This window comes from Portunus trituberculatus, chromosome 13 (genome assembly GCF_017591435.1).
Source record: "Portunus trituberculatus isolate SZX2019 chromosome 13, ASM1759143v1, whole genome shotgun sequence".
Taxonomy (NCBI): Eukaryota; Metazoa; Arthropoda; class Malacostraca; order Decapoda; family Portunidae; genus Portunus; species Portunus trituberculatus.
This window is the reverse complement of record NC_059267.1, coordinates 10,511,608-10,534,958: the sequence shown is the minus strand read 5'-3', so window position 1 is coordinate 10,534,958 and position 23,351 is coordinate 10,511,608. Positions and strand designations below refer to the sequence as shown.

At 38.9% G+C, this 23,351-nt stretch overlaps 3 protein-coding genes across 5 annotated transcripts in view; 1 reads left to right on the top strand and 2 right to left on the bottom strand.

Moving 5' to 3' along the window:
- The window catches only part of LOC123503322 (LIM domain-containing protein A-like), a 42,172-nt gene extending 40,923 nt beyond the window's left edge, over positions 1–1,249 (bottom strand). The window contains exon 1 of one of the 3 annotated variants that reach the window (XM_045253005.1): positions 1,042–1,249. In XM_045253005.1, the coding sequence (XP_045108940.1) occupies positions 1,042–1,095 (54 nt within the window). In that variant the 5' untranslated portion in view covers positions 1,096–1,249. The remainder of the gene's footprint in view (positions 1–1,041) is intronic. The other 2 variants (XM_045253004.1, XM_045253006.1) reach the window with 2 other exon arrangements.
- The window catches only part of LOC123503319 (TBC1 domain family member 2B-like), a 71,988-nt gene extending 57,998 nt beyond the window's left edge, over positions 1–13,990 (top strand). Inside the window, exons 17-18 of the mRNA XM_045252999.1 lie at positions 4,103–4,180; positions 4,409–13,990. Of these exons, the coding sequence (XP_045108934.1) occupies positions 4,103–4,180; positions 4,409–4,711 (381 nt within the window). The 3' untranslated portion in view covers positions 4,712–13,990. The remainder of the gene's footprint in view (positions 1–4,102; positions 4,181–4,408) is intronic.
- Positions 13,991–15,565: 1,575 nt separating this feature from the next.
- On the bottom strand, positions 15,566–23,135 carry LOC123503314 (CDAN1-interacting nuclease 1-like). Its single transcript, XM_045252997.1, has 8 exons — positions 22,922–23,135; positions 21,891–22,001; positions 20,922–21,058; positions 20,093–20,172; positions 19,725–19,774; positions 18,468–18,601; positions 17,140–17,245; positions 15,566–16,292 (listed from the first exon to the last, which is right to left on the bottom strand). The coding sequence occupies exons 1-8, from the start codon at positions 23,020–23,022 to the stop codon at positions 16,160–16,162; spliced, it is 852 nt and encodes a 283-aa protein (XP_045108932.1). The 5' UTR covers positions 23,023–23,135; the 3' UTR covers positions 15,566–16,159.
- Between the last annotated feature and the right edge of the window lie 216 nt (positions 23,136–23,351).

Genomic DNA, 23,351 nt, shown 5'->3' with positions numbered 1-23,351 from the left:
AGAGAGAGAGTTTATCGTGAGAGAGAGAGAGAGAGAGAGAGAGAGAGAGAGAGAGAGAGAGTGGTAGTTTAACGTGAGCTGTTTACGTTAAAATCTCTCTCTCTCTCTCTCTCTCTCTCTCTCTCTCTCTCTCTCTCTCTCTCTCATGCCCTCGGTTATCATTCATCTGGTTGTTTTTAGTCTTTTTTTTTCATCGTATTCGTTTCTCCTAATTAAGGTAAAAATTAATATGCCTTTTTTCCTCCTCCTCCTCCTCCTCCTCCTCCTCCTCCTCCTCCTCCTCCTCTCATTATTCAGTTTTTCTTTCCCAGCAGTCGATGAAGAGGAGGAAGGAGGGAGGGAATTCAGGAAGAAGGCGTCGTTAGGCAGATACTGAATTAACATATTTAGTAGAGAGAGAGAGAGAGAGAGAGAGAGAGAGAGAGAGAGAGAGAGAGAGAGAGAGAGAATCAATACATCATAACGAGATTATATCAAAACCAATACAAGTTATATATCTCTCTTTTTTCAACCCCATCTCTCATATCTCTCTCTCTCTCTCTCTCTCTCTCTCTCTCTCTCTCTCGAAAATATCTTCACAAGTAAGAAAACAAGAACAAGAAGAAAATGAAATTAAATTATAAAATACACGAAAATAGATTAAAAAAACGAATTAATAGAAAACAATAGTAACATTTGATTATTATTATTATTATTATTATTATTATTATTATTATTATTATTATCATTACTGTTATATTTGTTATCGCTGGTAAAATAAAATGCCAGAGAGAGAGAGAGAGAGAGAGAGAGAGAGAGAGAGAGCACAGAAAAAAAAAAATCATCCGGAGCAAGAAAATACAAGAAAAAAAATCACAATAAAATCCAGAGAGAGAGAGACAGACAGACAGACAGACAGACAGAAACAGAGACAGACAGAAACACAGACAAACCACACACCAATGCCAACACCCGGCCCCACAACCATCCCTCCCCTCACTCACCTAGATAACACACTCTGATAACCCAGGATGAGATACCACAAACATACAGGACACTTACTTTAGCCACGGCTAGGCAAAGGAGCCCAAGGACCAGTAACAGCGAGGTCTTCATGGTTCCGGAGGGCAGGCGGGGGCGGGGCGGGGCGGAGGTAGTGTGAGGAGGCGTGTGGCGTGTGTGGGAGTTAGTGAGAGAGTGAGAGAGAAGGAAACAGAAGCGTGCGACCGGAGTGTGTGACGGCACCTCGCTCTCTGACTCTCCTTCTCTTCACCGTAACCCGCGCTGCCCCTCTCTCTCTCTCTCTAGTCCCCGCCTCTCTCTCTCTCTCTCTCTCTCTCTCTCTCTCTCTCTCTCTCTCTCTCTCTTTCTAAGGTCGAGGAAAATGATTACCGTTCTCTTCCTACTCCTCTTGTTCTTGTTGTTGTTGTTCTTGTTCTCATTTTTGTTCTTTTCATTTTTCTTCGTCTTGATTTTCTCCTTCTTCTTCTTCTTCTTCTTCTTCTTCTTCTTCTTCTTCTTCTTCTTTCATCATCATCATCATCATCATCATCATCTTCTTCTTCTTCTTCTTCTTCTTCTTCTTCTTCTTCTTCTTCTTCTTCTTCTTCTTCTTTTCATCATCATCATCATCATCTTCTTCTTCTTCTTCTTCTTCTTCTTATTATTATTATTATTATTATTATTATTTATTATTATTATTCTTCTTTATTATTATTCTTATTATTATTATTCTTCTTATTATTATTATTATTATTCTTTTCTTTTTCATCATCATCATCATCATCTTCTTCTTCTTCTTCTTCTTCTTCTTCTTCTTCTTCTTCTTCTTTTCATCATCATCATCATCATCATCATCATCATCATCATCATCTTCTTATTATTATTATTATTATTATTATTATTATTATTATTATTATTATTATTATTATTATTATTATTTTCTTTTTCATCATCATCATCATCATCATCTTCTTCTTCTTCTTCTTCTTCTTCTTCTTCTTCTTCTTCTTCTTCTTCTTCTTCTTCTTCTTCTTCTTCTTCTTATTATTATCATCATCATTATTATTCTTCTTCTTCTTCTTCTTCTTCTTCTTTCCGTCCTTGTCCTCTTCTTCTTCTTCTCTTCTCCTCCTCTCCTCCTCCTCCTCCTCCTCCTCCTCCTCCTCCTCCTCCTCCTCCTCCTCCTCCTTGATGTGTTTGTCGCCCGTATCGTATTCCTATTAATTAATGTTGCCTTTCTATTGCAGGATTTAGTTTTTTATTATTCCATAACTCACCGTCTCTCTCTCTCTCTCTCTCTCTCTCTCTCTCTCTCTCTCTCTCTCTCTCTCTCTCTCTCTCTCTCTCTCTCTCTCTCTCTCTCTCTCTCTAATTATTTATCCCTTCCCTCTCCTTTCACTGCCTTTCAAATTCAAGTTATACATTTTTCCTTTCTCACTTTCCCTCCTCCTCCTCCTCCTCCTCCTCCTCCTCCTCCTCCTCCTCCTCCTCCTCCTCCTCCTCCTCCTCCTCCTCCTCCTCCTCCTCCTCCTCCTCCTCCTTCGAAATGTCATGTGAGACAGTTTGTTCATTTGGTCTTAATGAGATAGATATAGAAATTGAGAGAGAGAGAGAGAGAGAGAGAGAGAGAGAGAGAGAGAGAGAGAGAGAGAGAGAGAGAGAGAGAAAGGAGCGAAGTCTACGTTTCTTTTCTGTCTTACTTGGGAACCTGCCAACCTCTCTCTCTCTCTCTCTCTCTCTCTCTCTCTCTCTCTCTCTCTCTCTCTCTCTCAGGGTCCTCAAAACATCGTGACTAGGATAAAAAAAATTATGTTTAGCGATCGTCTTTTGTTTCTTTAATTCCTGCTTTTGGTGTTTATTTGTTTACTGAGTGTTCGTGTGTTTGTTTGATGAGAGAGAGAGAGAGAGAGAGAGAGAGAGAGATGGGGGGGGTGTACCAATTCTTACTGCGATAATTTTTCTTCATTATTCTCTCTCTCTCTCTCTCTCTCTCTCTCTCTCTCTCTCTCTCTCTCTCTCTCTCTCTCTCTCTCTCTCAGGGAAAAATATAAAGGGAAAAAGTGTTGTTCCTTGTGTTGCTCCGTGAAATATGAGAGAGAGAGAGAGAGAGAGAGAGAGAGAGAGAGAGAGAGAGAGAGAGTAATGGATCTGTCGGAAACGTTAAATCTCTTACGAGGACATCACACAGTTCTGTTAAGTGGTGCACACACACACACACACACACACACACACACACACACACGCGCGCGCGCGCTCGACTCACAATCGAGAGGGCCGGGTTCGAGTCCCGGCGCGGCGAGGCAAATGGGCGCGGCTCTTAATGTGTGGCCCCTGTTCACCTAGCAGTAAATAGGTACGGGATGTAACTCGAGGGGTTGTGGCCTCGCTTTCCCGGTGTGTGGAGTGTGTTGTGGTTTCAGTCCTACCCGAAGATCGGTCTATGAGCTCTGAGCTCGCTCCGTAATTGGGAAGACTGGCTGGGTGACCAGCAGGCGACCGAGGTGAATTACACACACACACACACACACACACACACACACACACACACACACACACACACACACACACACACACATGTATAGTTGCTTCTCTTGTCTTGTTTCAATTGTTTTATTTTTATTTATTTTATCATCATCATTATTATCATTATTATTTCTTCTTCTTTTGTTCTTTTTCTTGTTCTTTTTTTTTCTTCTTCTTCTTCTTATCTTTTTATCCTTCTCCTCGCCCACGTCCTTGTCCTCTTCATTTATCTCCTCCTCCTCTTCCATGTCCTCCTCCTCCTCCTCCTCCTCCTCCTCCTCCTCCTCCTCCTCCTCCTCCTCCTCCTATCTGCAAAGCCCACCCGCTAGGAAACCGTTAACCTGACCCCAGTGGTGAAGCCCAACCTGCACTCAGACCGTGGACAGGATTCGAATCCGTGCGCTTGGAGACCCCTCGGATCCCAAAGCACGCATGGTTCCACTGTACCACGGCGGTCCCCATTGTGTTGTTGTTGTTGTTGTTGTTGTTTTTGGTGGTGGTGGTATTGGTGTTATTGCTGTTGTTTTTTTTGGTGGTGGTGGTGGTGGTGTTGGTGTTGGTGTTTCTACTGTTCACATTATCCTCCTGATCGTTGCAGGCTGCCTTCCAGTGGGTCAATCCTCTGTCCATGCGGTACCTGAGGGCTCGCCGCGCCCACCACACTGCCATTGTCAAGGTGAGTGCTGCTACTGTTGTTATTGTTGTCATCATCATCAATATTGTGTTATTTTATCCCTTTGTGGTAGTTAGTAGTAGTAGGAGTAGATTTTGTCATTATATTTCATCGTTACCGTAATACACAACTAATAGAAAAAATAACAAGAAAAAATACATAAGCATCCAAAGAAAACGGAAAGGAGAGGGAAACTAAAGGAAACTCAATCACACACGCACATCACCTCAGGCTGAGCTGGAGGAGGTGGAGGCGTACCGCAGGGACTACTACGCATCGAAGGCTGCCAAGAAGTCCCAGGCAGGCTCTCCCTTACCCTCCACGCCCATAGACTCCCCACGCACCACTGACGACGAAGGGGGAGGCGGGGGGGACTCCTGCTCCTCCCCGTCGTCCCCGCAGGCAGGTGGTGAGGAGGAAGGTGGCGTGGTTCATTTCGATGCCCTTCAGTCAGTGGTGTTTGAGAGGAAGGAAGAGGCGAGTCGAAAGATTGATGAGCCTTCCGTGGAGGCTTGTGATAAGGGCAGGGAGTGAGGGCTGAGTTATGGGAGAGAGAGAGAGAGAGAGAGAGTTGAGTTGAGTTGGTTTGTGTTGGTGTAGATGCTGTTTACCTCAGATTCTTGATCTTTGATGCCAGCCACTCCCTCTCTCTCTCTCTCTCTCTCTCTCTCTCTCTCTCTCTCTCTCTCTCATTTTTTCTAGGTTTTGCTTCATTGGAGAGTGAATGATGTATCTATTGTTATTATTATTATTATTATTATTTATTATTATTATTATCATCATCATCATTACTCTCATCATCAAGGATCTGCACTTTTTTTTTTTTTTTTTTTTTTTCTTTGGCGCATTTTAATGGAGACATTTTTAGCTTGATGTCCTGAAAATGAGAACTTTCTTATTTCGACATTTTCCTATAGAATGTGTTCCTTATTTTTTTGGTGCAATTGAAATGTTAACTATATTATATATGTACAGATTAGTATATATATATTTAAGCAAACAGCATTAACTTGAGCATATTTAAAGGAATTCTCACTGTGCTTAGTTACTTACCAAAAATAAGAAGAAAATAACAGCCATGACTTAAGATACATGTCTGCCATACCATGTTACTAATGTGTTACTCTAATCATTCTTCCTGTGTGTGTGGGAAGAATTATACAGCTTAGTGTAGCATTAATAGTCAGGAAGCTTTACCAAGGACACAACACTTGCCATATGTACCAAAGGACAGAGGGAAGGGAAGGCTCACACTCCTCTCTCGGTTCATTACATTTTAGCCAGATATCAGAGACAGGTCTGTTCGTGGGCAACCTCAGCTTCAGTAGAAACAGAATAACCAGCGTTGATACAAACATCTTTATTTCCTTAACCATTTTCTTTCTTTCATGTTTATATCAGATTGAAATGTCTCATATAAAGATGGAAGGAAGAAAATGGTTAAGGAAATAGAGATGTTGTTTGTGTCGGCGCTGGTTATTCTGTTTCTACTTTAGCCAGATAGCAAAACATAGTCACGGGTTCTGATGCTAACAAGAACACAGGTATGGGCAAGGGAGCTTCAGGAAATTGAGACCCCATTACTTTGCCATTTATCTAAAGAACTAACTGGTATTCCTTTCTGTAGATCACCTCATCTTGATACCCATTGAGGAGCACCCTGTAGTTAACCCTTTGAGCAGTTAATGGAATATTTCAGTGTCTTTTATTCTGAGTCGTGTTTTAAAACTATTCCTCAAAATTGCACCGAAGAATTATTTTATAACACTGAAAGGAGAAGTCATCAGTTCCTCGTTTTATTTATTTATTTGCATTGGTCAAAATGGCTTTCTTTTAGTTTATTTAATTTATTTTATTTATTTATTTATGTGCTCTTGGCCAGCCTTCTTCACTAAAACAGATACAAATAAACTAATTACTAAAGCAAAATTAGTAAATAGAAATCATAAGGTCATTTTATTATATTATTATTTGTATTTCCAAACATCAAATTTGTGTCTGCCCATTTTTTCTGCTCTTTGTTGACCCTTTCAATCATAAGGAATCAGTTTCAAAGAGCCAAAGGGTTAAGCCTTCCCTGTGTGAGTCCCAGTGATGAAAAGGTTACTTCTTTGAGATTACTGATTTACCCACATGATATTAGTTCACAGTAGCAAAACAGTTTCATCACCCATACCTTTACTGGTGTTTGCTGCTCCCAGGCTGACTCTCCATTGCCTCTCTCAAACATTTGCTGCAGAACATTTCCATAAACCACATAGAAATTTGCCACATAATCTGATTATTGATTTACTAGACACATTGACATAAGATTTTTAGCCACACAGATTCGCCACATAACCGTACCACATAATTATTAGCCACATTTCCACAAGATTGTTAGCCACATATAAGTTTGCCACATAACCTGACCACAGAATTACAGATTAGCCACCAGATTGTTAACCACACATAGATTCACCACATAATTGTACCACAGAATTATTAGCCACATTTCCACAAGATTATAAGCCACACACATTCACCACATAACCTGACCTCAGAATTACAGATTATTCGCCACACTTCCACAAGATTTGCCACATAACTGCACCATATTTCCACAAGATTATTAGCCACACGTACATTCACCACAGAATTATCACTCAAACTAACATTTACCTTATTGACCTTACCACAAAATGCCGAACCTTACAGCAACATTTATCTCATTACCTGACCACAAAATGACATGATCTTGTACCTACTACTACCTGTTAATTTCTCTTACTGTAGTACTTCAGTAGAATACAATGATATGTACAGTAGATAGACATTATATAGTAGTTACTTTTACTGATATTTATTTTATGTTGTCTCATCCAGTTTGCTCTTGAAAGGAGCTGTTTAACCCCTTCAGTACTGTGATGCTCTTCCATATTCTTTCTGCTTACTATTTGATGATTTTATACAGCTTCAGAAAGTTATGTGGGGATTGAAATAGTGAAGACTGTGCCCATTAATCTTCTGACCTCCATAGACTCTTCCTAATGTCAATAGAATGGTCTAATGATACACAAATCTCAAGGTAAAAATGTGTTACAGTACTGAAGGGGTTAAGAATGGCATGCAGATATTTTCCCTAGTTTGTCCTATAATGGAGACCTCCCATGCAAATCTTTCACCTCCCATGCACTGCTGCTCTCCCATGAAGCCTCTTTTCTCCTTTTCCTTCCTTAAGTTTCCAATATTTCTTCCTCCATTAGTAACTCACTCCTTTCTTGCTATTCTTGTATTCATTATTTTTCTTTCTTTTTCTCTTTGCTCCTCCTTTCCAGTTGTATATTCTTTCCTTTCACTGTATTAGTTTAATCCTTAATTTTCCTTATATTTATATTATTTACTATTATTGTGCTAATTTCTATTCTTTCCACTGCTTGCTTTTTTTTGTGTATTTTTTCCTACCTTACTCATCCTCCTTTTCAATTTTGTGTATTCTTATTAACGTGAAATACTTCCACTTTTATGCTACTCTATTTTCTACTTTATTTCTCCTTTTGTTTACCACTATTTACTATTCATTTACTAATTATTTCCTTTCTCTTGTATCCTTTCTCTTTCAGCTATTTTTTTTAGATCCATGACCTTAATTTTCACTGTTGTCTACTCAAACTTACTAGCAGCACTTCTTGTTATGATCACTCAACTGTCACTCTTTCCTCCTTTAGTTCACCTCACTTATTCATATATTCCCTATTTCCCTTTACATTTCCTTTTCTCATATTATTACTTTCCTTTTCATTCCTGTGTACTCTGATTTACTATACTACTACTTTGTTCTGTGCATCTCCCATAAGCCTCCCGTACTATAGACTTCCAGCTCCTGTGCACTCCTGCCATGCACACTCACACCCAATGTACCAGCCTTAGTCAGTCATGCTCAGGGGATCATGAGAAAAGCCTTCTATCTATTGAATAACAAGGCACGTCTACACACTTAGATAGCCCAGAGCCTTAAGTCATTATTTATTTATAGTGCTTGCATAGATATAGAAGATAATATATCATGTAGCCTTTAAGGAGTGAATATGTCAAAATAGTAGTTGATGTAGTGTTGCAAGTCATTTGCTTTCTTCCCTCCCTGCAACAGTGCTCTCTGGCCGGCAGGAGCGGTGGTGTCTTGCTGGTCTTTATCTTTGTGATGAAATACATGACTTCTGGTCCAGCCACAGAGATTTATCATGTTTCCATTTTGCAGAAAGCTGTGTTTTGTTGACACTTGAAAGAGTTGTTTAAATTGCAGAGTTTTTAAGAATTTTACAATATGTGTTGTGCTTTTCAAGTTTATATGATGAGGATTGATTTTATTTAACCATTATTTTCCAAGTAAGAGAGAAAAGTGGCTCAGTTATCTATTGAAGACCAGGCTAAGTAGTTGTTTTCATGCTATTAAATGTAGTGTGTATTAGTCATTTATGTAACTGAGTGAGTGACAGTAGCAGTGCCAGACTCTCACACTATTCCCGCCGATCACCATGCTCATGTAAGCTTTAGTTCCCAACACTGATAGTCAGTGGCACCAGGCTGGATGTGCACTGCTGATCCTGTCACTACCTTGCATGTACTGGTTATCAATATACACATCTACATACTGGTGAAATTCTACAGAGTATTTATTAGAGCTCTATTTTTTGTATTGTCAAAGCCATAGAAGATAGAAGTGGATACAGTGTTGTGTTGCTCACCATTGTACTCTTGGAAATGCTGACCTTTGGAGAAATTGCCAAGCTGCTGCCTGCCTTTCTCATTGGAGTTACTTTCCCATCCTCCTTGTCTTCATGTCCTTAGTTACATCACCCCCAGTTACCTCACCTCTTGAACCTTCCACTGCCATAGTCTTTCTTTTTGACATTCACAGTTTTATGAAAAAGCTGCTTACATGAACATGAACACACTGAAAGAAAAGAGAAGATTTTAATTTACTGTAGCCACACCTCTTAACTTTCTCTGCTGTGGCCTTCCTTTGTTAGCATTCAGAGTGCTGTGAAAGACTGCTCATATGGACAAAGAAAGGAAAGGGAATAGAATTTAAATTTGGTCTTTTCCAGGCAGCACACTATTTTTAAGAGACTGCAGTGTGTCCAGAGTGTCGTGGGTGTTAATGGGAAAGATTGTGTAGTGATGAAAAGATTAAATAACTCCTTCCAGGTGTGGAAAAACCATCCTGGTTTTTCCACACCTGTCACAGTACCACCTTCCCTCCATTGCTTTAGTTACTCTTACTGTGCCATCTCTCCTGTCTACTTTCATCCTCAGTGCCAAGTGACATCTGATACTGTTTTGCCTCAGCAGAACAGCTTGGCACTTCAGCATTTCTTGGCTGTGCAGTGAATGAGTGACCATACACAAACACAAAAGAGTATTAATATATTGCCAAAAATGAAAGTATAGGTAGATGCAGTAATGAAAAAAAAGTAATATAGCTGCTCTGTGCATTGTGTTAATTAAGCTAAGCACAAATATTGCCTCTTAGTAACAGTAGTACACAGGAATTAAAGTGATGACTGCATGTACTTGCATATAACTTCACTTTATGCCAAATATGTAAGTTTCCTTCACATACTATATATAGTAATTAACATTAATAGTACCAATACAATGTACGTAGTGATTAAGACACACATACTTATAATATTATAGATATATATGCATAGTAAGTATTATTCCTGTTGTTAGAAGGAGAGGAGAGTGTGAAGGAGGAGGAGGAAGAGAAGAAGCATTCCAGTCCCGTGCAAGTGATCAGAGGAATTCTGTTACATTCCGCACTGTATCGGTGGTGTCTGTGAGGGATGAAGGTGGTGTGTTGTGGGAGACATGACCACATTAACACATTAACACATCAGGAAATCAACTTATCAACATACATCACATCAGTAAGTCAACACATCAAAACATCACAGCATATTAACACATTAACACATTAGGAAATCAACTTAACATACATCACATCAATAAATCAATAAGTCAACACATCACAGCAGCACATCAACACATTAACACATCAGGAAGTCAACACATTTGAACATACACCACATCAGCACAACTCAATATAGCTCATCAGCACATCAACACCTTCATCAACAGGGGATGTGTTGCCAGGATGAGTTTGTTGCACAGACTGAGAATCCTTTATCTGAACCTCTATATAAGTGTCTGACAGCTAACATTATACTTTCCTCCCATTTTTACGCTACTGAAGCACTGAAGCAGGACGGGGATGTAGATTATATTAACTATCAAATTATTACAATGCTCAGTGCTTTGTAATCCACTTGATGTTTTATTTTCAGTTTAGAGCCTAGTTAGGAAGGTAACATACGAAACCTCAGTGTAAGTTAAGTCTGGATAAATCAGTGTTAAGTCCAGGAAGATTTCACTGATTGCTGTTTCTTATCTGACTTATGGTACAGTGTTTTCAGTCATAAAGAACCCTTAGGTAAGAAAAGTGTTTGGATGCATTAGTGTTCTTCCCAGAAAATACTTAGGAACATGTATTAACAATAGTATTTCAGGTGAAGTATCAAAGTATCACATGTTTGGTGCTTCCTATTTCACTGAAGTATATTTTGAATTATGAGTGAATAGGAACATAAGTAAGCAAATTGTGTGGATGCATAGATATCAAATCCTTGAAGAAAGGTTTAGGAATGTGTCTAAATATTACTGTGTTCTAGATTTGGGATTCTCAGTGTGTGCTCACCCCTCACACCCACCTTCTCTGTGCTGCCTTGAACCAGGAGAGATTAGGTAACTTCTCACATTGGAACTGTCATAATTTATTGCGCAAAGTCAGAAATTTTATATATTAAAAATTTTCTAATATGTCTGTAAGGAAAAATTGTTCTCAAATCTAGAGCCTCGTTCTATTCCGGGTTTGTTGTGAATGTCTCCAGTTGCTGTTTATTGCTGAGGTTAATGCTATTGGGAGTTGAATGTCACTTGTGAGAGTGTCTTAGTATTAGTGATGCCGAGGATAAACTGAATGGGTGCCACAGTGCCTGGTGCTGTAGGTGCCAGTGAAGTGCCTTCTGATTATGTGTGCTCATCATTCCTTCTGCAACTCGTGGTTCTCATCAACTTTGTGATGCATCCTTTCTCTGAGAGACAGATTTGATTCTCCGATGTATCGCTGTGATTGACTGAGGGACGTGATGGTCTTTACTGAGGTCAGTTGTCACAGTAATTTTACTTATAACATGATGCAGTCACTCCTAACCTGGATGGGGCTGTAAGGTTATGGCTGGAATACTTTATGCTCTGTAAAGGAAGGAATAATGTAGATTTCATAAAATAAGTATTATTATTGATGCATTGTGAATAACGGACTAAGTGGTAAACATGTCGTAGACTTAGAAGATGGAAGTATACAAATACGTACATGTGTATTTGTGTTTAGTTCTTAATATATTAAGGACTCACATGTGAATAGAAAGTGTCTGTTACAGAGTGACCACTCAAGGGTATAGACCCTGAGAGGATAAGAACCATTGCTGTGCAGGGATGTATTTCTCGCATAAAGTGTGTGTGTGTGTGTTTATGTAAGGTAGGTGGGTGCTGTATGTTGGTGAAGGCAAGATTTCTGCCTTCACCAAGACATCCTCATTGTGTGAGTGCTGACTCAAGCATGCTATGGGATGCTGAACTCAGTGAAACTCAGTATTCATTAGGTTGAAGAGGCAGATCTCGATTCCAAACACACAGATCATCTTTGCATTCTTGTTTGAATAGCAAATGTATTCTCAGTTTGGTTTCCTGTGATGGTGGTGAGGGTGTCAGCTGCAGTGACATGAGAAGTTGTGTGAATGCTGGTTGGTGTCAAGTGTGGTTTTGACATTCCAGGCAGTGTATGATGGAGATGTGGAAGGTTTATGTCAGTATGATAAAGATGATAGATAAGGAACATACAGGGAGAAAGATTATAGTCAAGTATTCAATGTACCAAGAAATATGTAGTTTAGATAATAGTGCTTGTAGATAGGAAGACTGAAAAGGTGTTGGAATTATTTTCCTAACTTTAATCTGTTGTGTAAGTGTGGAACCACAAATGTATGCCACATATATTAATGCTCACAGAATTTTAATTTTCATCACGTCTCTTCCTCCTGTGAAACATCAACTACTGAGTCCCCGAACATCCTTGCAAATTTCTTTCCTGCTTCTCTGTTGCTTTTGTCCCCTCATGCATCACACTTCCCAGTGGACATATTGCTTCAAAAGACTCGTTGTTATTTGTTTTGGAAAATATACATACAGTAAGTAGAATCTGATTAATTTTTGATATGACTAATATAAAAGCTTCACAGCATTCAAGAATCTCATCTTGAACAGGGCTAACACATGAGCATGAGGAGAGAAAGGCAACATTGTGTGGGTCAAGTTCTAGTCAATCAGCAGAGTGTTGTTACACATCAGTACAGGTACTAATAATGAAAGACTTCTCATGGTGTTTGGACTTTCTTGAATATACACAGGTAGTTTCAGTTTATTCAGTAACATTTTAAATTTACTGTACAATGGTCAAGAGAATAGATGCAGCCCTGCCTCACCTGACACATAGCCATTTAAGATCTGTACTGGGGAAGTTGTACAAGTGAGTGACTGTTGACGGTGTGGAGAACTTGCAGTATTAACATTAGCAGTATTTGGTGGCTGTGGACCAGAGGATGAACTAGTTGGTTTGAATTTCATAAAAGTTAGGAGCATTGCAGTATTAAAGTTCCTTGTGCTTAGTGACTAGCAAGATTTGAGTTGATTGGAGCTCAACACCACATTAATAGTCCTGGGCAGTGCCATATGACTCATTGCTGCAGCTTCATAAGTCATTCTGTTAGCAAATTCATTTCCACGTTGTTTTATTCTAGTCCCTTTTGATTGAATTCATAGATAACCCTAACTGTCAGTCTGGCCTGCTTGCCATGCATCACCAATCTGATGCAGTTCTTCAGTCACACAGATATTGGTAATACCCTGCTCTGAACTTCCACCCGAGCAGTGAGGGATCAGTCCACCTTACTACTGAACACGAGAAATTAAAAGAACAGATTATGATGCGTTAATTTGCCTCGCCTTTTAATTCCAGTATGGTAAGGTGACCAAGTAATGTACTGTTTATTTACTTCTACTTTTTACATATTGTCAATAAAAATTTCTCAGACACTCCTCACAAAATAAGGAAATTGGTAGGTTCTTACAGACCAGAGGCTTTCAGATTAAGGGAAAGCGTAACAGTAAAAGTGATTGCATTGTTTTACTCAGCTTCTCACCTAATTCCACTAGTTTGACTCTGCTACATTGTTATTACCTGTCTCCATTGTGATGTATAGAGATGAGAGTGTGGCAATGAAGCAGGGAAAAAGAGTCTTGCATGACCATTGTTTAGCCCCGTGGTGAGTCATCTTTATCCTTTACCAGATGATCATCAGGCATATTCCATGTGGCAGGAGGCAGGGCATGTTCTCTGGCCAGCTATTGTGTTTGATAGGTGAAAAAAGGAGCCTCTCTATTAATTTTTGGGGAACCAGGCTGTGACTGTACGATTTCTTTGTAGGTTTTTCTGTTCCCTCAGCCATGTGAATATTGTGAAAGGAAATGTATGAGATTCCACGCCTGAGTAATACTGTCAGTTGTGTCCTTCACTGACAGACATAAGCTAATCATAAGTTACTGGTGAATAAGTTAAGAGTTTGTTCTTTGATCTGAGCTTGATCAAATTGGGTTTACAAGAACAGGTATTTGTAAGTCATTATGAAGGAATAAATGGAGATTTGTACCCTGGAAAGATGTTATTATTCAACACTACCACTGCAGACCTCCAGCAGGGAAGTAAACATGGCAGGCTGTCTGTGTATCCTTTATTTGTGTTCCCATAAGTGTTGCACATTTAAGACTAGACACAAACACACTTTCTCTCATGACGTATTAAAAATGTTTTGTCACGAACTCACTCATATTGCCTCATTCTTGGCATCATGAACATTACAAGAACACTACATGACTACTTCATTCTTACTCACTCACTGTTCTTTATCATCACTTTTATAAATATCCTATTCCTGTTCCAATGTCAGCCAGGTATGATATTCACTGGTGGTCACAAATGAAATAACCTTTTTCACTCACACAACTTTAAATTTCAAGCAGTTTTCCCACCCTATATCTTTAACACAAGTCACATCTGTCAGCCTTGGTTCACAGCAGCTGTCATTGATTAAACTGCCTCTGATGTATATCATAGACCTGCACCTTTTTGTCTCCCCTCTCCATACCTGACTCCCCCATACTTTTCATACCTCCCTCACCACTCTTGCTTCCCCCATCTCTCTCTCTCTCTCTCTCTCTCTCTCTCTCTACAGATGGATGGTGATGCAATGTGTATTTACCTATTTGTATTGTACAGTGTTCGAGCAGGGCTCATATTGTCCTGCCTCCATATCTCCATTTATCTAGTTTTTCTTTAAAGTTATGCACACTATGTGCTGTGACAATTTCCTTCTCCAATGCATTCCATTTTTCCACCGTTCTGTGTGGAAAACTGTATTTTCCAACATCCTTCACACACTGCCTCATCCTGATCATCTTTTCATGTCCTCTTGTCCTTCCATCTCCTTCCGCCAACAGCACCAGGTCTTCTTTGTCTCATTTTTCAATACCATTTACTATCTTATACATTGTTATTAGGTCCCCACGTTCTCTTCTATCCTGAAAGATTGGCAGTCCCATATCCTTCAGTCGTTCTTCATATGTGAGGTCCTTTAATTCCGGCACTATCTTTGTAGCAATCTTCTGTATCCTTTCCAGTTTTCTTATATCTTTTTTAGAGCTCGGAGACCATACCACTGCTGCATATTCCAGCCTTGGGCATATCATGCTTGTGATGATTTTTTTCATCATATCTTTATCCATGTAATGAAATGCCACTCTTATATTAGTCAACATCTTATATGATAGTCCCAATATCTTGTTTATGTGTTAATCAGGGCTCAGATTTTCTTGTATGATCACTCCAAGATCTTTTTCCTCTTTTGTCTTCGTTAATTGCTCGTCCCATCAAATAGTTCCATACTGGTCTTCTCTTACTTTTTCCTAGTTCCATTATGTGACATTTTTTGGCATTAAACTCCAATTTCTACTTCCTGCTCCATTCATAGATCTTGTTTAAATCTTCTTGTTAACAGTAGACAGTCCTCTCTGGTTTTGATAACTTTTAGCAACTTTGCATTATCAGCGAATAAATTCATATAGTGTGTGTGTCTGTGTGTATAGTATCATAATTTTTCTTCACCTTTGTCTGATAAGCTTCATTACCAGCACCTGCTTCTTTTCACACAAGTTCCCTGCACCTCCTTCTACTCTTTCATCTAATCTTCACTTACTGTCTCACTGTTTCTATCTTCCTTTCTCTCTGGATTTCAGCCTCAACTTTTTCTCTCACTGTTTTGATGACCCACTAACATTTGCTCACACTGTCCATCATTTTCTGTGGGTCTGCTTAGTTTACTGCCCATTATTTCCATTTCAAACCCCCTTTCTAAATGGATGTCACAGTGAAGGGGTTAGTGGGAGTGATGGCAGAAGTGATAGTGAGTGAAGGAAGTGAAGAAGACTTGGAGAAATGAGGATGAAGAAATCTGAGTTCAGTTTCTAAAATTTCTAAAAAAAAATGAGGGTGATGAGGCTTTCACAGATGACTGACTAATGATATGTGAGTGAAGATCTGGGGAAATGAGGATAAAGATGAGTGAAGAAACCTGAGTGGAGTTTCTAAAGTTTCTAAAAAAATTAGGATAACGAGGCTTTCTGAGATGACTGACAAATGATATGGTGTGAGTGACAGAGGAACAGACTTACCAAAGGATGAATATGATGATGGAGAAGAAAGATGTAGCTGTGAATGAATAGTGAATGTAGATGAGGTGAAGGTGGAGGTGCGGATCGCTGGAAGTGTTAGTTCATGGAGAGGGGATCCATGAAGGTGATGGAGTTTGGGAAGGAGTCTCGGAGCATGATGCCTTTTTCGCGGTGCTCATCCAGCTCCTCTATGAAGCCAAACCAGTAAATGACCAGCCCGGGGCCAAACCTGGAGAAGTAGAGAGAAGGAGTAAATCGAATGAGAACTTGCTCAGGGACTGGCGTCTAAGTGGGCCTTTTAGTTTGTTACCATTGGCCAGATTTTACCTCTTACATAAAAAAAAGAAAAAGAAAAAAAGTAATTAAAGAGGTTAAATGTAGAAGAAAAGGAAGGATACAAGGAGTCTTAAGTTTAAAAGGCAGTGCTTGTTTCCCTACATGCCCTTTGCTGATTTTTTTGTTGCTGATTTATTTAATATCTTTTAGCTGTAAATCCTCTATGTGTTTTATCTTTTTGCTCTAGATCCTTTGTGTTTTTGCTTTTTGCTGTTAATCCTCTATGTGTTTATCTCTCTGCTGTAAATCCTCTATGTGTTTATCTTTCTGCTGTAAATCCTCTGTGTTTACCTTTCTGCTGTAAATCCTCTGTGTTTATCTCTGCTGTAAATCCTCTATGTGTTTATCTGTGCTGTAAATCCTCTATGTGTTTATCTCTGCTGTAAATCCTCTATGTGTTTATCTTTCTGGTGTAAATCCTCTATGTGTTTATCTTTCTGCTGTAAATCCTCTTTGTGTTTATCTTTTTGTCGTAAATCCTTTCTGTTTAACTTTTTGTTGTAAATCCTCTATGTGTTTAATTTCCCAGTTATAGCAGTATGTTACATCCTATATTATGGCTTTACAATACTAGAGCATTAACACTAGTGAACAACACACTACTGGTGTTTACTTAGGGCAGTTCTGACTTGTGCAGGTAATCAGTTAATGACAAGATGTAGGAACAAAACCCCATCATAACTCAAGAACCACCACTGTGTAGATGAAAAAAGAAAAGAAAAGAAAAAAAAGCCTCTCACCTGTTCCAGTAACTCCAAAACTGATCCTTGAGGTATGAGCGGTGACTCTCCTCGTCCCCAAAAGACGCCTTGCTTTCTATCCAGTTGATGACATGTCCATCCACCGCTGAAAGCACAGAAGGGAGACAGACATGAGGTGGAAGTCTAGCAGGTTGACATGACAGCAAGTCAACTTTCATGGCTGCTAACCATCAAAGGAGAACAAGAATATTATAAAGAGAAGTGAAAACAAGAAATGATGAAGATAGAGCTAAGGAAATAAGGATGAAGAACAGATAAGTTTGCACTACAAGGAGTAAGGTATGAATGTGGACATTAACCTCTTCAGTACTGGGATCTATTTGTACAAGTTTTGGATATGATTAGACTATTTAATTTATATTAGGAAGGGTTTACAGAGATCAGAAGATTAATTACCAGAGTCTTTACTATTTTAATTGCCACATAAGTTTCTGAAGCTGTATAAAATCACCAAATAGTACGCAGAATGAATATGAAAACATGTCATGGTCATGAATGGGTTAAAAAAGGGAAATATAAAAGTGAAGGAAGAGCTGTGGAAATGAGGATGAACAAATTAATGTGCAATATAAGAAATGAATAAAAGAAGGCATAAAAAGGAAGATAATGAAAGTGAAAAGAGGATGAAGAAAGGATAAAGATGTGTTGAGAAATCTTAAAAAAATGAGGATGATGAACTTAAGAAAACTGATATGGGAGAAGACAGTTAGAAGTAAACGGCTTCTGCAGAAATAAAGGTAATACAAAGAAACAACCAAGTTCACAAAACATAAACAAGAAGTCTTTTCAAGAGAGAGAGAGAGAGAGAGAATTAAGTGATGGAAAAGCTACAGCATTCATGATTTGACACACACCTGATGACGCTACACTCACTGTAATAGCTAAAATCAAGGCGGAGGTGACTAAGACTGGTTTATTGAGTGGCGTTGTGGGCAGCAACATGGCGGGAGCTAAATTGATGCCCGCTTGAGAAAAAGTCACCCAAATCAACTAATAAAGCCTCATAAAACAATGACTAAAACAGTAAAACGTCTGAACAGTTAAACAATAATCAGCACGATAGTTAATATTGAGTTAACCCCTTCAGTACCATGATGCGTTTCCAAATTCATTCTGCCTACTATTTGGTGATTTTATACAGCTTCAGAAACTCATGTGGGGGATTAAAATTGTGAAGACTGTGGTCATTAATCTTTTGACCACCATAGACCCTTCCTAATATCAATGAAATGGTCTACTCGTACACAAATCTCAAGGTAAAAATGAGTCCCGGTACTGAAGGGGTTAATAATGATTACAACACTCACCAATGGGAATATCCAGCTTGATGTCGGGAGTCTTGTCGTAGCCTCGGGAGCGCAGTTCATCCTCATCATGGTAAACAATGTTGAGTTTATCCAGTTCTTGGCGAAGTAGAAACTCGTACTCTTGACCAATGGAACTGCAAGGAGAGGCCAAAATCAACTATGACATATTTCACTATTACTGACCAAAGCACTTAGTCATCAGCTACAGCAGTGCTATGGGGAACTGTTTTACTTGGGAATATACTAACAGGTACAGGAAGAGATGTGAATAAGAAGGATTTTAACTGGTGACTGCCTCTGTAATGTGCCAAATAAGTGTTGGTTTAGAATGAGGTTTCTTGATGTATTTCACTAGTACTGACTCAAGCACATAGTCATCAGCTACAGCAGTGCTATGGAGAACTGTATTACTTGGGAAGATACTAACAGGTACAGGAAGAGATGTGAATAAGGAAGATTTTAATTGGTGATTGCCTCTGTACTGTGCCAGATAAGTGTTGGTTTAGAATGAGGTTTCTTACCCCTCAGATTTTATATGGTGATTGCCACTGCATGCCAGATGAGTGTTAGTTTAAAGAATGATGTTTTTTTACTCCTCAGACACACCACATAACTATGAGAATTGTGTGTAGTTCATTAGTTTAATACAGAGGATGCTGGAAATTAACCCTTTCAGTGCAACATGCAATAACTCAGCACAAAGATTAATGCATGAAAATCTTTAAAAGTCACCTACAAGAAGAACAGATTTAACAATTTCCAAGCAGCACAGTGTTTGGAGAACAAGAAGAGACTTATCTGAGTGGTTAGCAATTAAGGAAAGACGTGCTAGTAGTATTGAAAGTGTTAAGGATTTGTGGCCAACCTCAGAGGCAACAGGTGGCATAGATTCCTTCCCTTGATGCCCAGTGCCCTCTGTACTGGAGCAGCTGACCAAGGCTTTGTGAAGTGTGTTTGGGGAGTAAAAATGTACAATCTTTACTGACACTTGTCTTGGTTATTCAAGTTTTATAGAGTTCTTGGCTGGAGGGTACATTTTAAAATATAGCTCATAAATTTACATTCCAGAGAGAAGTAGGTTATGAGGGGATTTAACAAGGGTGATGTAAGTAAAATTCAGATCATGAATTAGGATACAACATGAAATAATGACATGAAGCTTGAAAAAGAGATAGGAAGGAACTTTTTTACAATGTACTTACTGCTTTATGCTGAGAAAGAAGAAGAGGAGGAGGAGGAGAATATTGGTGTACTTACTGCTTTATGCTGTCTGCAAATGGTCCATACACATCATCCTCCAACAGACACTGAAAGTAAAAATGAATGCCAACAATTAGGAACAAGACAATAAATTTTAGCTCATTTTTTTTAAGAACTCTCTCGGACCTGCATGGGGAATGGCAACTAATTGGACCTTTTTTTTATTTTTTTAACTCTTTCTATTCCCCTTGGCCAGTTTTTCCCTCTTATATAAAAAAAATAAATAACATTCCCAGGAGGTATCCCCAAAAAGTATCCCCTTTAGCCCATAAATTCCTGTGAAAAGCCTACATGGTATAAAAAAAAATAATGAAAAAATAATAAAAAAAAAAAAAAAAAGTGGCAACAAGTTATGGCAGACTCACCAGGTACACCTCATAGCTCAGGTCCCGGTCATCAATCAAGGTTGTGTCCCGCAGAAGACTGTTGATCTGGGACTTGTTGACTGTTGAGGGGCAGGGAAAACAGCAAACCTTAGGGAGGACAGGTGGCTCAGGAGGGAAGTAAACGGAAGAAAGTTTTTAAAATAGTGTGAAGGAAAGGTAAGTATGAAGAAAGGAGAGGTTAGAAAAGACAGAGGGAAACATAAAGGGAAGGAAGATTTAAGTGGTGTCAATGATATAGGAAAGTATGAAGAAGGGGGAGAAGATTAAGAAAGATCAGAGAAGATAGAGGGGAAACATAAAGGGAGGTGAGATTTAAATAGAGTGAGGGAAAGAGGAAAGTATGAAGGGATAAAATATTGTGAGAGAAGCCAGGAATATATACAAGGAGGAAATATCTAAGTTTAATGGAATAGAAGGAAGAAAGTATGAAAAGTGAAAGCAACAGTGAGAAGTCAGTCCAGGAAATCACCAAAAATTCACCAGGAGAGAAATAAAGTATGAAGAGAAGAAAGATACTGAGAAATCTTTATCAGCAAATCACCAAAAAATTCACCAAAAATTATAAAAAAGACTCGCTGTATAAATAATTCTATTATGTAAAAGAGGAAACTTATGAATTACAAGTTTCCATAAGTAATTTCTCACCACAAGACCAATAACTGCACAAATCACATCTCCAGAATTAGAAAACCATATACAAGAACATGAGAGAGTAAGAGAAGCTACAAGGAAATCTACACATGGCAATCCTTATTATATGTTCAAGGGCGCCACAAAGACAAGACAAGACAGGCAGTACATGACTCACTGTTGACGTCCGGGCAGGTGGTCTTGAGGTGGTGTTCCAGAACCAGCTTGGCCAACATGGCAGGGCTGTAGTCCAGTTCCTGTGCCATCCTCACTAGGACCCCTGGTGCCTCTCCATCCTCCACCTGTGTTGTGTAGCTGCCCACACACAAAACATGGATGGTTGCATCACATGAAGGCTTTGTAATGGTAGGGTGATGTTATGCAGCCAAGACAGAACAAGAAATAATGGATTCAAGCTTGAAAAATTATGTTTACGAAATAATGAGTGCAAGCTTGGAAACATTAGGCTCCAGAAAGAGATAAGGAATTGGTTTTGATATAGTGATAGATAAATGAAATGGACTCAGTAATCAATTTGTTAGTATTAAGTCATTAGAGAGTTTTAAAAGAAAATAAGACAGATTTATGGCTGGGGATAATAGGTGGAAATTAGTGGGTATAGTTGATACATGGACTACCACGTGAAGGCCTGATCGCTTCTTGTAGCTTTCCTAATTTCCTTACGTACACCACCTCATGTTTCTCTACCTTGACATCTGCCAGAACACTACAAACTAACAGGATCATTTTTATTTATACCATGTGGGCTTTTCACTGGAATTTATGGGCTAAAGGGAATACTTTTTGGGGTACCTCCTATTTCAAAGCCCATCCGCTAGGAAACTGTTGCCCGAGTGAGGAAGCCCAACCTACACTCGGACCATGGACAGGATTCGAACCCGTGTGCTTGGAGACCCCTTGAACCACAAAACACGCAAGGTTCCACTGTACCACGGTTTGTGGTCTGTATAATAGGTACACATTTGAAATAATGTTGAATAGTGGTAGAAGCAGAACTAGTAGTAGTAGTAGTAGTAGTAGTAGTAGTAGTAGTAGTAGTAGTAGTAGTATTGGTAGTGGGTATGACAGCAGGCTTCTCTTCACCTTCACACAAGGACAGGCCCCAAAGAACGGGTCACAGTTGTACCTCATGAATATCTCCTGTGTCTTCTCTGGTGTGTTGAGGCGATGGTATCTTTTCTTCACCTTGCGCTGAATCTCCTGAGTGCAGATGCTGCCCAGGGTTGTCTTCTTGATGCTGCAGCGAGACACAACATGACAACCACCTCAGCTCCACCCTTATCCCCTTTAATACTGGGGTTGCATTTTCACCTTAGATTTGTGTACGGTTAAGCCATTTTATTGACATTAGGAAGGATCTATGGAGGTCAGAAGATTAATATCCACAGTCTTCACAATTTTAATCCCACACATAAGCTTTTGAAGCTGTATAAAATCACCAAATAGTAACTACAATGAATCTGAAAACACGTCATGGTACTGAAGGCGTTAAAACTCACTACACTCAAACATTAAAGATATCATTGCTATTTAGGTGATGCATGGAAAAATAATATAATGCAGTAGCTATATCCATTATAAGAAAGGGCATGAGATGACTTACATGTGCTGTATGATGAGTAATGAACATAATAAGATAGTCACATCAATTATAGGAAATGATGACAAACTTTTAAAATGTAATACAAAAGGACAAATAAACAATAGGGTAACAATATAATCTATCATAGGAAATGGCAACAGACAAACTATGTAATATGAAAACTTTAAGCAATGGTATCAAACTCAATGTATTACACAAATTATATATAAAGTTTAATTACATCACAGTAAATGGCGACTGGCAAAATAGATGCCAACCACGTTATATACATATAAAAAAAATAAAATATTGCAGTTTGAATCAATACACCACACGTGACAACACATTCTCACGGTCTACCTTACACTTCTACCAGCATTTCTAACCCAATTTTACCCTATCGGAAATTAATAATAGGGTTAGATTAGGTTTACAAGGAGGTTCCGAAGCTTGTTAGACAGGGAAAAAGAAACATAAAATAGGCTATATTGGTTCAAACTGCAAATAAAAAAAAAAAAAAAAGTATTATAACAAGGAAATGACACAAACACCAGACAACCATTCGCTGTACATACTCCGGGAACTTCTTGTTGAGCGCTACCACGACATTGCCCTCGCCATTGCTGTAGATGTCATTGATGGTCTTCTGTATCTCGGTGTATTGCTGCAGCTTCATGGCGGCCTGGTGGTGCGTGTCAGGCAAGGAATAGGTCAGGTCTGCTAATGGTGCGACAAGGTGGTTAATCGCAACACTTGTCAAGCCAGGGTGGTCTTTAAATTGTTGTGTTTGTAAATCCGGGTTATAAAGTGGATTTATAAATTTCATTCATTCCTCGTTTTATAGATATTTAAAAATATTCAATTCTTAATTTATAGATATAGAGAGTTACACTACAGCTGAATAATGAGTTTTTATTTTAATTCATGAGAAAAACTGATAGTGATAAATATATTTCTCTCCTTATATTGTTGATTTAAGATACTGATATATATTTATTTTACTAC